This window comes from Sminthopsis crassicaudata, chromosome 4 (assembly GCF_048593235.1).
Source record: "Sminthopsis crassicaudata isolate SCR6 chromosome 4, ASM4859323v1, whole genome shotgun sequence".
Classification (NCBI taxonomy): Eukaryota; Metazoa; Chordata; class Mammalia; order Dasyuromorphia; family Dasyuridae; genus Sminthopsis; species Sminthopsis crassicaudata.
In genome coordinates, this window is record NC_133620.1 from 449,997,762 (window position 1) to 450,013,730 (window position 15,969).

At 41.8% G+C, this 15,969-nt stretch overlaps 1 protein-coding gene across 12 annotated transcripts in view; it reads right to left on the reverse strand.

Moving 5' to 3' along the window:
* The window catches only part of LOC141540057 (neurofibromin), a 205,592-nt gene that overhangs the window by 79,224 nt on the left and 110,399 nt on the right, over positions 1-15,969 (reverse strand). For all 12 annotated transcript variants that reach the window (XM_074263645.1, XM_074263644.1, XM_074263650.1 and 9 more), the window contains 10 exons: positions 12,711-12,957; positions 12,153-12,226; positions 11,396-11,479; positions 10,120-10,560; positions 9,358-9,497; positions 9,013-9,135; positions 8,212-8,295; positions 7,166-7,282; positions 5,103-5,284; positions 4,794-5,005 (listed from right to left, as the gene is read on the reverse strand). In XM_074263645.1, coding sequence (XP_074119746.1) covers positions 4,794-5,005; positions 5,103-5,284; positions 7,166-7,282; positions 8,212-8,295; positions 9,013-9,135; positions 9,358-9,497; positions 10,120-10,560; positions 11,396-11,479; positions 12,153-12,226; positions 12,711-12,957 — 1,704 coding nt within the window. The remainder of the gene's footprint in view (positions 1-4,793; positions 5,006-5,102; positions 5,285-7,165; positions 7,283-8,211; positions 8,296-9,012; positions 9,136-9,357; positions 9,498-10,119; positions 10,561-11,395; positions 11,480-12,152; positions 12,227-12,710; positions 12,958-15,969) is intronic.

The window sequence follows — 15,969 nt, forward strand, 5'->3', positions numbered from 1 at the left end:
GCTGGAGCTCAAGCTCTCGGACTGAGACATTCCATCTTCATCAGCCTTGTGGTGGCTCTCCTGCTTCCCCCACTGAGAGCAGGGCCCACATGAAGAGCCTCCAGAGCTAGCCTGGGCCCCAGGCAAGGAGACAGACAGTGAAGGAGACAATAAAGACTTTTGGACTCTATCCCTGGCTATTCTCGTGGTGATTACTCTGCTGAAACAAAGGCTGGTCCCAAGACCTCCAGAAAGCTAATCAGAACATTACAAGTAGGCATTCCCCAAGGGGGAAGAGCTAAATAAACGAGAGCGGCCCAACGGTCCGCCTGTAAGATGACTGAAAATGATCTAGAAGAAGCAAGGAACATGACCACTTTTGAGAAGCACAAAAACTTTATGGAATGATGAAAAGTGAAGGAAGCAAAGGCAAGAAAATGAGGCTGGCAATGACTACAAACTACAAAGCAAATGAAAATGAATATTGTGCAAAGGTAAGGAGCCAGTGTGGACCTAGAGAAGAGGTGAGGGGAGATACAAGGAGGCTTCTTTGTAGTGACAGGGATCCACAGGTGTGGAACACTCCATGGGGCAGATTTTTTTGTTGATAAGTTCATACATTTTATTACTGATTTTTCCCCCTCTTATGCCTCTTTTTTTTTTTTAAGCAAATTTTTTAAAAAATCTTTTTATTTTTCAAAACATATGCATGGACAATTCTTCAATATTAGCCCTTGCAAAACCCTGTGTTCTAATTTTTCCCCTTTCCCCCACGCCCTCCTCTAGATATATGCCTCCTTTTCAAAAAAATTCTTATTATAAGAGATGGTTCTCTAGAATGAGGAGGGAAATATGGGATGAAACCCAAGGGTTGCAAAAAACCAGAAACTATCAATAAAAATCCATTTTAAAATAACAAAACCCTTCATCCATCTGGTGGCGAAAGGTATGGAGATGGAAATCACAAGCAGTGATGCCCCAATGAGGAAACCCAAGGCCAAGAAAGCAAAGGGACTGGGCAAAGGCGGGATCTGGACCCAGGCCTTCTCCCTGACCGAGCAGGGCTTTCTCTCAGGCCTCTCTGGGCATGCTGAATGGAGAGCAGCTGGAGGAGTTCTACACAAACTCGTCTCTCCTCCATGGCAGTGAAGCCGCACTCCCGTGGTATTCCCTCACTACCCAATGGTGGGAAGAGCGGCCACTCCAGACACAAGGATGGACAGAGGCCCAACAAACTCAATGAGAGCACTGAGGAGCTAAATCTCAAAGTGTCCAAAATAGAGCACGGCGGCAAAAACTTGTAGCTGATCAGGTAACTCCTTTCAACAGCGAGGTGATTCGGACCAGTTCCAATGGTCTGTTGATGGAGAGAGCCTTCTGCCCTCAGAGGAGGACTGTGGGGACTGAGTGGGGACCACAGCATAATGTTTTCGCTTTTTTGGATATTTTTTGCTTGTGTTTTGTTTTCTTTCTCATTTTTTGCCTTTTCGATCTGATTTTGCTGATTTCTGATCATGATCTGTAGCATGATAAATGTGGAAATATGTATAGAAGAACTGCACATGTTTGACATATACTGGATTACTAGGGAAGAGGGTGGAGGGGAAAAAGGGAGAGAAAAATTTGTAATACAAGGTTTTACAAGGGTGAATGTTGAAAACTATCTTTGCATATACATAAAAAGAAATAAATTAATGCATGAATAAATAGATAGACAGATGGATAAATAAATAGGGAGGTAAATAGATAAATAAATAAGAGAAAAGAATCAAGCCATGATTTCTATGCAGGAAAAAAAAAAAAGGTGGGTCCACAGAAGACAAGCACCTTGCCATCCTCCACATGCTCAAAACTTGAAGAGAATCTACTGGAAATGCCCAGTGCTCCTCAAAGGGCAGGAAAAGAGGACAAAAAACCCCTCTTCTATAGAAATCAAAAGCAACGTGGCTTTATTAGCTTTGAAAATGCCTTCATTTGCTAGCACTGAAGGAAGAGAGGAAGCCAAGGTGATAACCTGGAGATGAAGTGGGCAGTCAGGGCTCTGAGCAGTCTGGGAAGCCTGGCCTGGGTCACAGGGCTGGAGGAGCACCAGACTCCTCCTGGCCCTTTCCCTCCCTATCTCCTGCCCCACAGCCTCCCTTAGCCTGTCACCTTCCACATTAGACATAAGCTCCTTGAAAGCAGGGACTGTTTTTGTTTTTTTTATAGTGTCTCCAGCATTTAGTGTAGTGGTTAGAACACAGCAGGTGCTTCCTACATGTTTACTAAACAATACATCCAATGTCTATGCTATAAACCAGAGATTCTCAAACTACGGCCCTCGGGCCAGATGCGGTGGCTGAGGATGGTTATGGGCCGCCAGGTTATGGCAAACGGGCTGAGGGCAGAGACAGAGTGTGAGCTTTTGTTTTTACTATAGTCCGGCCTCCCACAGTCTGAGGGACAGGGAACTGGCCCCTATTTAAAAAGTTTGAGGACCACTAAATTATAAACAAAAAGCCTCCAGGGCAGAGCTGAAGGCTGGGTCATAGTAATGGTAAATTTTGGCCCGAGAGAAGAGAGGAGGCAGAATTCCTGTTTCTGGTACAGAGAGGAGAGCCCATGGGTATGTCCTGTCACATACATGGGGTGATTATGTATTCACCAGGTCTGTGGGTTCTGCTTGTTTTCTTTTTTAGGAGGAGGGGTGATGTTTATGCACAGACAGATATAAAAATGAAAGAAATTCACTTAAAAATCTTAAGCACTTAAGAAGAAAAACACTGTTAGTTCCTATTGAACAAGCTGTCTCCCAAGCATATGCCAAAATGATACAAGATTCCTGAAGAGACAAAGGAGTGAGCATAAATCTGAAAAGGCTGCGCTGCCCTGGGAGTATTACGGGACCAGAAGAGGGGCCGGGCAGTGAGAGGGGCCCTCTGTTCCAACAACCAACAGACATCGTCAAGAGACGGGGTGAGTGGGAGCCCCCAGCATGCAGGGAAGGGAGGGAATACAAAGCAGCACTGGGCAACCCATGACAGGCCCCCGTCAGCAGGGCCACGTGCACTTGGGCTCACTCAAAACCACCCAGGTAAAGTGACTTATGAAGACGAGAAGTAGTAAGGGGCAGGGGGAGGGGAGGGCCCCAGAATGCAGCCAGGCTGACTTTGCTTTGTTCTCAGGGGAGACCCAATTTTAAAAGTCAGATTTTGAGGAAGGAGGAGAAGCAGGAAAAAGAACAAGTTTTCTTGGGCAGGGTCTGAGTCTTGCAGTACTTTGCCATGTATGCTGTTAACAAAAATACTCTGACTAGTTGATCAGGCCCTAACATGCTAATTCTATCCTATTTTATGGAATCAAGTATAATTTGTCAAACAATTCACCTGTGAACAGAAGGTATTTTATATGGCTAAGATTTTGAAATCCTTTTCCACTATCATCTCCCTCTCTTTCTCCAAAACCCCCCAAATCTGAATAGAAAGGAAACTTTAGGCCGGCATCCAATAAGATTGAGCAACAATTTATGGTACAACAAAACTTGCATATTTTACATCATCATACCTTAGAAACAGCTCATAAATTTCCCCTAACTCAGTTAAAAGAAATTTCTTCTTTAAAATAAAGGCAGTAGGTGGTGCAGTAGATAGAGCACCATCCCTGAAGTCAGCAGGACCTGAGTTCAAATCTGGCTTTAGACACTTCCTAGCTGTGTGACCCTGGGCAGGTCATTTAAGCCCAATTGCCTCAGCAAAAAATAAAAAATAAAAATAAAGACAACAGTCTAGTTAATATGAACAACAAAATTCAATGTAACACTGAAAAACAATTTCCTACAGTAAAGAAAATCTAGGTTTCTTAGGACATTAGATTCAGCATCTTTTTTTTATTATTATTATTATAGGAGTTCTGTTGACTTCAGATATATAATGAAAGAAATCCTTTTACATAGTTAAATTAGGTTTCAAAACAGCCAATCATAAATTAATCTCAGGGCTCAAAAGGACTGCAATTCTTTATGCCTTTCTCCATCTTCTAAACTAAGTAAAACAGAATCATCTGCCCTAGGCAAGAAGTGTTCTCTTTCCTAAAGATTGCCAGAAAGAAAGGCATGATGGGATTGGAACGTGAGCAGGCCAAGTATAAAAATATGACACTTTCATCTTAGAAACAGCTTAGTGATTGCATTAAAATTATGAGGATTCAGTGACAGGGCTGCCAGATGCGACTTGAAATCTTGTTCTGACACCTGCATTCTGCCAGCATGGAAGTGATGACCTTTTGGGGAAGCTCTGGTTGGCTCTGCCTGTGGGGCAGATTTCTATGGGACTGACAATGAAGCAAAAGCTTCAGGATACTGAGGGAAGTGCATAATACAACAGGTTGCAAAGTGATATATTTTCTGGTCACGGTAACTCGAAAACCTTCTGCTATTTCACAGAGAAGGGGAAATCTGTGGTGGCAAAAGGAACCCCACTGCAATCACAGGTCACAGAAGTATGCTTCTGAACCTCAAAGAAGCTTTCTTTAAAATTAAAGTGGAAGTAGCAAATTCTTAATTATATATACTCTGGTTTAAAAAAAATTTATGAAGACTCTTTATGACTAAATATAAACCAGCTGATTAGGCAGAACCAGGGCTGAAAAGCAAAAATGGAAGCAATATTGTGCTGAGAGGCAGACTTGGTGTTTTGTCTCAGCTCTGCTGCTGTCTACATATATAAACTGGATGATTAGATTAACTTCTGACCTCAATTTCCCCTGAGGATCAGGCTAGATAACCTCAGGACTCCGTCCCAATCTGGAAATTCCTTTAAGTCTACCAATGAACTTACCCATTGAGAACAAGGCACCACATTGGCCAGGGCCATGGCTATAGGGAGCTCTCCTTGATCACCCATCATGGTGACCAACTCAACGAGTCTCTCAAATCGATCGGCCAACACGGTTTCTGCAAGTGTGTCAAACTCTGTGCCTTGCTGAAGGATTTTTGTGAGGACTTCCATGAAGGTGGCTCTTGTCTGAAGATCTTTGTGGTACCCCAATCCTAGCACAGTAAAAGCAGCACAAACTTAACTAAAGCAGGTTCAGTAACATCCCTTCTCCTCGTTTTCATCGCCCATATTTGCCTCCAGCTGCCTTACCTATAGAGTGCATAAGGCCGCTGTCTACATTCGCATTGAGCAGGTTGGACATTGCTAGCACGGTGCAGTGCCTCAGGGACGCCAGCCTTCGAGACATGCCGCGCTTCCTGCCCCCAATCTGGACATTTTCTTCTTCGACCTCACTGCAGTCGTTAAGAAGGTTCATAAAGAGGGTGAAATACCTGAAAGAGAGCGGGCCAACCCTTAGACGAGAAAATCCAACTGGACAATGTTACAACGGAGGGACACAATCAGCTGCATGTCACCCCAGATGAAGCCCAGTGCCTAACGGTGAGGGGAATGGCTCCTCCACCTGCCAGTGACTTCCCCTCCTACCTGCTCTGGAAATTGCAGGTCTGGACCCATTTAGATGTTCCCATTAGATCTTCTGGGGGAATGTAATTTCCTTGAGGGTGAGGATTAAATTTTTTTCTTTCTTAGCATGCTAAAATACTTAGCACATATGAAGCCCTCAATTGTCTGCTCACTGGCTGATTGATTACTCATCTAAAATTGTTATACTGAGTATAATTTTGTTCTGAGATAATGAACAAACTGAATGTATTTTAGAAGTAAAATGGTTACATGTGGAGCCATTCGCCCATCTAATAAGATACTATTCATTTTAATGCATCAAGCATTTTTCTAAAACAGGTCAAAAATGGGTGTACTTGTTCAAACTATTTTTTTAGTTGCTGCACCCAAAAATCCTTATTTGTAGATATCGTGACTGCCTCAAACACAAGAACACAATAGCACCTCATCAATAAAACACTCAATTATTCATGAGATCACTCTAACAATTCACAGAGGAAAAACAAAATGAATAAAAACATGTCCACCGTCCAGACTAGGGCATGAGCTGGGCCAGTAGTCAAGCAAGTTATGATTCTGGGACACGTATATACAAGAAAGATAATGAAGACAGACAGGGAGCCAAGCCCAGAATGGAACAGGAAAAAGAGTAATATGCTAGACAATTATATAACTGGGAAATTGTATGATATTTTCAAACTCTCTCACTCAAACACATAAAAGCACATTTTAGACAAAAATGTTCTCCCAATGATTCTGTGAAATGATCTCAACACCACAATCTCTCCCCAAAATGAAGCTCTGGGAATCTGAGAGACCCATAGTGAACATATCACACAAGCTCTAAATAATACCCAACAATTATCAGTTTTTTGAGGCGGGAAAAGTGAGTGGAAAGACTACAGTATTTGAAATGGCTATGAAGACTAGAGTTCAGGTCTGCTCAGGTCCACAAAACACTCTCATCAGCTACAGATCCCTGGGCAAATCAATTAAATTCTTTGACTCTCTCAGTAAACTTTCTGAGATTCTCTACTAGCTATACCCAGGCTTCAAGCTACACCTGAGTTTCCTACAATGAAGTCAGAGATTACTGACTTACTGGCCTGTGCCCAAGAAACCACATAAGGGCTATAACTGAAAACACACAGCTGAGAAAGGAGGTGAGCCGGGGTACAACGAGAAGGTGGGATAACAGGCAAAAGAACCAGGACCCACTAAAGGTAGGCCTCCATTCCATAGGGGGCCCTCCACAAAGGGCCTCTGGAGAATAGACAAAGGCCACACAGGACAACGAGACATAAGCCAACTGTGACTGACTCTATGGATAATCAAGATGAGAACAGATTCAAGGAAGCAGTCAGATGCTTCCTAATTCTATGGCAAAATTTTACTCACATTCACAGAAAGTTTCAAGAGACAGCAACATGTAATTAACTACAAAACAGCCAAACTATTTCATGGGATGTCAATGAATTCAGCTGGCTGCCATCTTATCATGCATACTTTATTGCTCTGGGTCTAGAGGAGAGAATGATTCTTTCTAACTCTAGGCTTTAGGTTTAAAAAGACTAAAATTGGGCAGCGAGGTGGTGCAGTGGATGAGCACTAACCCTGAAGTCAGGAGGGCCTGAGTTCAAATCTGACCTCAGACACTTAACACTTCTTAGGTGTATGACCCTGGGCAAGTCACTTAACCCCAATTGCCCAGCTAAATAAATAAATAAGATAAAAAGACTAAAATTTACTTAAGGAACAGCTGGGATTTGGCTTCCATCAATTCCACCCCATCGCCTTCCTCAGGCTGCAGAGGGAGCCCAGCAAGCAATGACACCACTGCTTCCATGCTTGCCTGGTCCAAATCTCTGGGGAAAAAGAGGTAGAGAAAGAAAAGTCTTTAGGCAGATATATGTCCAAAAATCAAACCCCTTCAGAACTGAAGCAATTCTAAACATCTATTCCACTGAACAAATTACTAACTAATGTATTAGTATAGAGTGACCATGAATTTAGTTTGTAATGCCCAAAACAGGGAAGAGAAAAAGATGTATTTTAAATAGAAACAACATTTTTAGAAACTGAATCACTTGAGTGACCACTTCCTTAAATCACAAACAAGTAGATAACACTGGGGCCCAATAAAGTTTTGAAATCTATGAGAGAAACACAAATTTTAAAAATTCTAAAAGATCACCACTAAGCTCCTTGAATTTTTGAAGGAAATTTTTTCAAATTATCATGTGTGCTAAGTACCTGGTTTCCAAAAACATTTTTCAGATGAGAGAAGAAAAAGGGTTTTAAATCAAATAAAACAAAGTAAATAATTTCTTCTATAGGATACGATAGTAAGATGAGGATGATGACTTCTCTGTCCACCATTTTATAATACAAACACTAAATCTAAAATTACATTATCTGGTGATATGAATAATAATAATACATATATATATATATATATATACACACACACACACACACACACACACACACACACACACACACACACACATATATATGTATGTAATAAAATAAATAGACTTAAAAATTCTTGTAGAGATCAAACTTTCATTTCCTAAGGTGAAAGACACATATCTAGCTTTTCCAACATGGAAATTAAAATCCTCTTAAGTCACTTAAATATTAAACAAATCTTGAGAACAAAGAGAAGGAGATACTGACCTCTAAAAAGCCCAAATATAAAAGCATAATATTCCAAACAAACCTTATAATGGATGCAGTGTTTACAGAATTGGAATGTATGATACATTACAGAAAAGTCTTCATACATCTTTACCTAGTTAGACATTTCACATCTTCATCTGCTGCTTGGTTAGATGTTCCCATGACCCAATCTGTCAGATATTCTACCATTTTATTCCTATAACAAAAAATAAGAAAGAAAGCAACTATGGTTTTTAAAAAGAAAAGAAAATCTATATACAATTCTTCACTTTCATAGCAGAGATTATTTAACAAAAAACTTCCTCTGAAAGGAATTTCATGACAATTTCAGAAAGAAATTCTGGCACCAGGGGGAAGGAGAAAAATTTGGAATTCCAAATCTTACAAAAAATCTTTATGTAGAATTGGAAAAAATAAAATACTATGAATTAGGGAAAAAAGAAATTCCACCACCACTATCAGAAAGGAGATAGAGAAAGTCTTTTTTTTCCCCCTGAGGCTGGGGTTAAGTGACTTGCCCAGGGTCACACAGCCAGGACGTGTTAAGGGTCTGAGATCAGATTTGAACTCGGGTCCTCCTGACTTCAGGACTGGTGCTCTATCCACTGCGCCACCTAGCTGCCCACAAGAAAGTCTTAATCAAGGGGTCTGAATATTAAGGAGAAAGACACAAAGGAAGAGAGGGAGAAAGAGAAATATGTCTATGTTGTGACCATTTAATTGAAGAATTAATTCTGAAGTTCAGAAAGTGAAGACAGTTTAAAGTCCTCTGAACTCTGATTTTTGAAATCAGAAGGGCACAAGCAGATGAGCAAGAGGGCCAAGCACTTTTCAGGATAGTCTTAAAAGAGGGTACTGATTTCTTTCCATGTGTTTCCATTGGGAGATGGCCCTATTGGTTAGTTTGACTCACCTAAATTTCATCTCTTGGCAAAATGAAAGGTCATCTCTCCTCTCCATCATTACTTGAACCAGCTGGCAAAGTTTAGTTTTGATCTGAATTGCCTGCACCAAATTCCCAAACACTCTAACATATCTGTACAGATACAGGAACATTAAAAATAGTCAATGTTAACACATACAAATCTTGGCAAGAGTCTATTCTAAAGGCTTTCATTCAAAGATAATTTTACTGGAGAGCTTAGAAAACTGTGTTCTATGGTTACTTTAACAGGGCACCTAAGGATTCCTTCTCATCACTATGTGTAATGTTCCCTGTGCTCAAGAACACCTTTGGGGGTGACTGATGATGACTCACCTGACCAGATTTAACATCATGGTTTCGATGCTAGCTTGTCCCATGTGTTCAGAACTACCCTCAGCATGATTATCAAGCAAGTTCTTCATTATGGCTATGGTCTGTTCCACAAACTGGGTGTTGGTGTCAGTCAATAAAACCTGTGCAAACAACACACCACACAGACTACCATCACCAACCGGTAACCTTCCACCTTAGGATCACTGAGGTAAACGGCAGCAGCCCAGAGACCCTTCGTTCCTAAAACTATATACATGGAAGAAAAGCTCCAGGAGAGCAGGTTCTGTCCTACAGTTAACAAGCTCCTTTCTGCACTCCTTCCTTGAGGAGATTATTTAGGTTTTTATATAAGATAATTCTATGCCTGTTCACAATGTTCACAAACAAATTCCCATTTATAAAATCTAGGTGTGAAAGGAAGGAAGGAAAGAGGGAAATGAGCATTTATCAATTGTCTACAGACATTCTGCCAAATACTTTAAAAATATCATCTTATTAGAGCTTCACTACAGCCTTGTAAAGTAGGTGCCTTTATTTCCCCCCATTTTACAACCACGGAAAGTAAAAAAGACCGAGATTGTGTAGTTTGTTCAGAGTGACACAGGCAGGAAGTGTCTGAGGCTGGACCTGAACTCAGCCCTTCCTGACTCTGAGCCCTGTGCTCTATCTACTGTACCACCTAACTAGCAGAAGGCCAAAACGGACTACTCTCAAAGGCATTCTTCAAAGGATGGGAAGAAGAGAGGAAACAGGAAAGTTTACCTGTCCTTGAGGATCAAAAAACTTGCTGATGGTATTTTTTAATTTGTTAAACAGCATTGGATAAAGGGCAGGACTCAGTTCAAGACCCAACAAATCCTTGACATTGCTCCGTATCTGCAGCCCCACTTTTTCGTGGTTACACACCATCAAGGAGAGCAGCCGATCCATGAACTTGCTGACAGGCGTCTCCGCGTTTCCATCGCTGGACACCATGGAAATGAGAGAGCCCTTGCGTTCACTGATAGGGCCCATGGGAGGGCTGTATGTGGCAAAGCCGGCATTGCTCCGGTGCTGGAGGCACACACCACCAAGGGCACAGAGAAACCCAGTCATGTTGATCCACTCCTGTAGCGAGTCAGTGTCGCACAAGTCTATGGAGCCCCCTCCACTCACGTGAGACATTCTTCTCTTCACAATGGTCTTATGAAGACTTTCAGCAACCTACACACAAGGTGCAAAAAATGGCTTCTGACACACTCCTGCTTACTCGTTACCAACTGGACCACATTTCACCTACTTTACAAAGTTCTTTCTGGCTGAAGAAGGCCCAGGCCCAATCAGACGCCTGCTAAAGCTACACTTCTTTGCCATAAAGTGCAACTTTTTTTTCCCCAATGGTCCCAATGAGGCACAAAATGGAAATAATGACCGGAGAATAGCCATCTTTCTAAGGCTCCAATACTGTGGAATAAATGGCATTTTGACCAAGTTTTAACAGAGCTTAAAACAGTCATCTACTGTATCCAGGTCACTAAGAAAACCAGCCAAGCACAACCCAACATGCAGTGGCAATGTGACAGCATGGATCCCTTCTCTACTGTGGAAAGACACATGTTTTATCATCTCTCTGCAGGACAGAGGTAGGGAAGAAAATAAAAATGTCAAACCAAGTTAATGGAGCTTCTACCATGTATCCAAAGTTTAATTAATTTTCATATGCCCCTGATGACCCTTCAGGGCCACCATGAAATAAATAAGCAGGAGGAAGGGGCAATGCCTTTACTGTTTTGGGGACTCCTGCTAAAGAAGCCCATGCAGCTTTCCTCTATTCTGAGACTGTTGTTTAAGGAACAAAAGGAAATCATATAATGACCAAAATATTTTAAGAAACAAGTCTATGAACTGTAAGTTAAGAATCCTTGACCCAACGAGTGACCAACAGACTGGTCAATTCTCAAGCCAGAAGTCGACAGTAATGAGATGGTCCCCAAATACCATGTGGTGAGGTGTCAATGATGGGCAGGTTTGGGTGAAATGAATCACTTCATAATCTCACCTGGCCATCTTCAATTTTGGCTTTCGGATAATTGAGGATTAATTTTGTAGCTTGCTCCCATTTGGCGTAAGTATCTTCCCAAGCCTAAAACAAAGGACAAGTATTTTGTTAAATGAAAGTATAGTGACATACCTTGCTTCTCCTAAACATCACACTTAATGCTTCCTAAAGGCAAAGTCATAATGTTCTCTAGCCTTTTTCATTCCTTATTTCAAGAAGAGGCACACTTTTAACGAGGTTATGATAAGAGAAATATCTTTTGCCAAACATACGCTTCGGTTTGAGGTTCAGAAAAAATGTTCATTCTAACTGTACAAAGCACTGTCCTGGGTGCCAAGAGGAAGACAAAAACAAACCCTATCTCTCATGCTTAGGGACCCTCTAGTGAAGGAGGGGAGACAAGACAAGCACACAATTAACTTGAGAAGAAATGCCTCTGAGAGATACCAAACGATCAGAGAGTGCAAGCCTGGTACACTCCAGCTGGGGAAAATGAGGAGAGTTCATGAGGGAGGGGCATCTGAGCCGGGTCTCAAGGAGGCAAAAGGGCAGAAGGAACAGGCCCATAGGCACAAAGCCGGGCCCAAGCTCGTGGCCCAGTGAGCAGACTGCCATTGTCTCCTATGCAAAAGATCAGGCTAAGGTCACTGAGGGGTGGCAGCTTGCCTGCCCTGCCTCCATCTCTTGTGGTGGGTGAGGCGGAGCAGCGGGCTGATAAAGCACTAAGGTACAGGGTCTCCTCACAGCAAAGACCTACCTCGGTGTTTCCAGCAGTGGGGTGTTCGATGCGCCTGAGCAGGGCCATCACTCTTTTCTGAAGAGCTGCTCTTCCTAGAGAAAGGGGGGAGTCAATTCTCAACATGACCACCACTGTGCGGAGGCCAGCAGGGAACCCCAGGTCCTCCTACAAAAGCAGTCTGGCAGAGATGCTCAAAGGCAGGGGAGGTGCTACAGAAACAGCTGAATGCAGCAGTCAAGATGGTAGCTTCAGCAGCTTGGAGGTTTTCCCCCACTGCCCAGCAGTGTCAGAGGCCACAGAGCAACCCCCTCCCACACTCAGACATACTCCCAGCATGCTTAGGAAACAGACAGAACTCCACCTAATGACCAGAACTGTCCACACAAAATCTCCCACACATGCACTGTGAATGTGGGCATCTCCCCCACAGTTAATTAGCTCTACAAATGCATTTTGCATAGAACAGTTGAGCTCCAGAGCTGGAGTCCCTATTTAGGGACAGTGTGGTTCTCCCCTTGGCAGCAGGGAAAGGGAATGATGGAATTCCGAATCCAAGCACTCTGGAGCCACATTTACCTGTCGACATCATGTTGCTGACAGACGCGAACTCCATGAAGGTGTTATAATTAGGCAAGAAATGGTGCACCGAGATCTCATCTATGCCACACCTGATGTCGGCTTCCTCACACAGGTGTCGAAAGCAGGACATGGCCACGAGCACGGCTTCGATGTCGGGACTCCATAGAAACATGTACAGAGCAACCTCCAGCTTAGTCTGGGCCTGGCGGCAGATGGGCGTCCCGCTGGACCCGATCGCACCGTCCTGGCGGGGAGACAGACTTGTTAATTTGGTCCCTTTCCTACAAAAGCCAAAAATGCAAAGCATATGTTCCTGGGCTACCCTCTGCAGCCACACCTAAGGCCTTTCCTCCTCTACTATTAGAGCAAATGGACACCACTGAAATGACCTGAGGAAGGCAAAGACCCGAAGCCCAACGACTAAGCAAGTGAATGTACTGGATTTCAAATTAAAAACCATCAGAGGGATTTCCTGGTTAAAGCCAGAGCCTTCGGAGCAGAGACTAGGAGGAGGAGGGATTTCTGGTTAAGTGGGAAAAAACCAGAGGCTATCTACAAGACTAACACCTTCTTTCTCTCCATACACACATGTATGGAATTTGGCTCCATTTTTTGCTTAAACTGTGATTAACCCCCACACACACACAACAAATTCTGAACAACTGATATTGTCAATATAATACAGCTGAAGTATGTTTTGTGCACTGCAAATTAAGCTAGACACTATAGGGAATATAAAAATAATTAAGACAGACCCTTTTCTCAAGAGGATTACAGTCTAACAGTGGATAAAGCATGTGTACAAATAACCATGACTCAGTGAAATCTGGGCTTAGTCTCCACCTCTATAGAACACAAGGCTGTGGATCAGGGAAGACTTCATGGAGGAAGTACCATAGGAGTTGGTCCAGAAGGGTGAGTGAATGTGTAAAAGGCAAAGAGGGCTAGGAGAATGAAAGGCAGTGGGACCTCACTCTTGAGAGTATCTGGGAACTACAGTGAAGCAGCAGGACACCCTTGGAGGATAGTGAGGAGTCTTGGCTGACAGGAACTAAAGATGAAGGGGGAAGACTGAGAGATGAGACTGGAAAGCTGGGGCCAGATGATGAGACACACACAATGTCTGGCACAAAAGAAGTACTTAATAAACTGCTTGTTTGAAGACTTCTCTGGGGGATTTGAATGCCAAACTAAGGAATTTATCCCTTTATCCCGGAAATGACGGCAAGCCACTGAAGATTTTTGAACAGATGAGTGAAAAATTATGCTCTAGGAAGATGTTTCTGCCATCAGGATGCAGGGTGGCACAATGGATAGAACACCAACCTTAGAGTCAGGAGAATCTGAGTCCAAATCCAGCCTCAGACACTTATTCTGGGCAAATTACTTAATTCTAATTGACTCACTTTTTCCCCTTCTAATCCTCCCCCCTCCCAAAAAAAAAAAAAAAAAAGGCCAGAAGGAGTCAAAAAGCTGCTGAAGTTGATCTAATAGTAAGAAGTCTCTGAACTGGGATTGATGGTGGAAATGGAAATGAGAGGATGCAGGGTAGAGACATCACATGACCAGATTTTGTGACTGAATAAAGAGAAAAAAAAAATAAGGGTTTGGGCCTCTATGGCAGGTCACAAGCAGCACTGAGAGAGAGGACAGAGTTGGGGATAGTGGGATGGGAGAAGAGAAGAAAGTAAAGGAAGGAAGATGTTTTAAACAGACTAGGGAAGATGGTGGCTAACGTAAGAGCAAGTACATGGAATCAATAGGGAGTATAGAGTAAAGGGAAGAGAATCAATGGTTTAGATGCCCAAATGAAAAAAAAGGTAATATGATAAGTAAATCAGAGGAACAAAGAAGAAATTCCTTTTCATATGTATGCATAGGGGAAGAATTCATTTTAGAATAAGCGATAAAGAGGATTATAGAAAAGAAAATGGACAAGTTTGATTATATAAAATTTAGAAATTTTGCACAAATAAATGAAATGTGGTTTCAGTTAGAAGACCAATAGGTAAATGACCAAAAAAAAAAGTTTCTGTGATAAAGATATGATATCTATGTAAAGAACTAACTCAAATTTATAAGAATGAAGCCTATTCCTTAATTTTCAGATATTAAAAAAACCAGTTGAGTTAAAATTAGAAGAGAAGCACAAAATTGGGGGGGTTAATTTTTTTTAGTAAGCTTCTCTCATAAAGTAAGCTTCCTCCTTTTTAAGGAGGAAGAAATTCAGAGCATTTACAATCATATTAATTTTTTTTTCAAATCATTACTAGTTGGAGATACATATATTAAGTTAATAATTTGGAGGCCTTCACCTCCTACTCCTCAGACTGCCAAAGATGATAAAAAAGGAAAATGAGATGTGTTGGAGGGGCTGTGGAAAAGTGGACACAAAAACGCTCTGCTCCCGGGCTTGCGAATTGGACCTATCATTCTGGAAAACATCCATTTGCCTGGAAAAAATTACCAAAAAGCACTTACCCTCAGGCCCAGCTCTCCCACTCCCAAATTCACAGCCAAAGAGATCATGCACCAAAATGCTTACAGTCACTCTTCATCATAGCCCCAAACTGGAAGCTAAAGAGGTACGCAGCTACTGGGGAATGGCCAAGCAAACTACAGTATACGACTGGAAGAACATTACGGTGCCCTAAGCAAGTAGAAAATGGCCAGCTTCAGTGGAAACTAGAAAGATCTTTATGAACTGATACAGAATGAAACAATTACAAGAACAATGGATATAATGGTTACAACAGTAACAACAACTATGAAAGACTTTAGTTGTCTGATGGATGTAAAGATAAAGAATGATTCTAGAGGACTGAAGAAGAAATCCATCATCCACTTCATGTCAGAGAGGTGATGGACTTAAAAAGCAGAAAAAGACACATTTCTGAATGAGGTCAATGTGGAAATTTGTTTCACTGTTTAAAAAAAAAAAAAAAAAGAATGAAAGAAAAGAAAAAACTGTATTATTTGTAGTGAGTATAATTATTATCAACTAGGTGGCACTAGTATATTAGATCTGGACTCAGAAAGAGGTAAGTTAAATCTAGCCTTAATTGCTTACTAATTATGTGAACTTAAGACAATTAACATCTGTCAGTGTCAGTTTTCTCAACCATAAAATGGGATGATAATAGTATCTCTATCTACCAAAGTCACTGGAAGGGCAAAATGAAAATAGAAATCTTATACCATTATATAAATGATAGCTGCTATTATTGTTATCATACTGTTCAATTGGAGGAAGAAG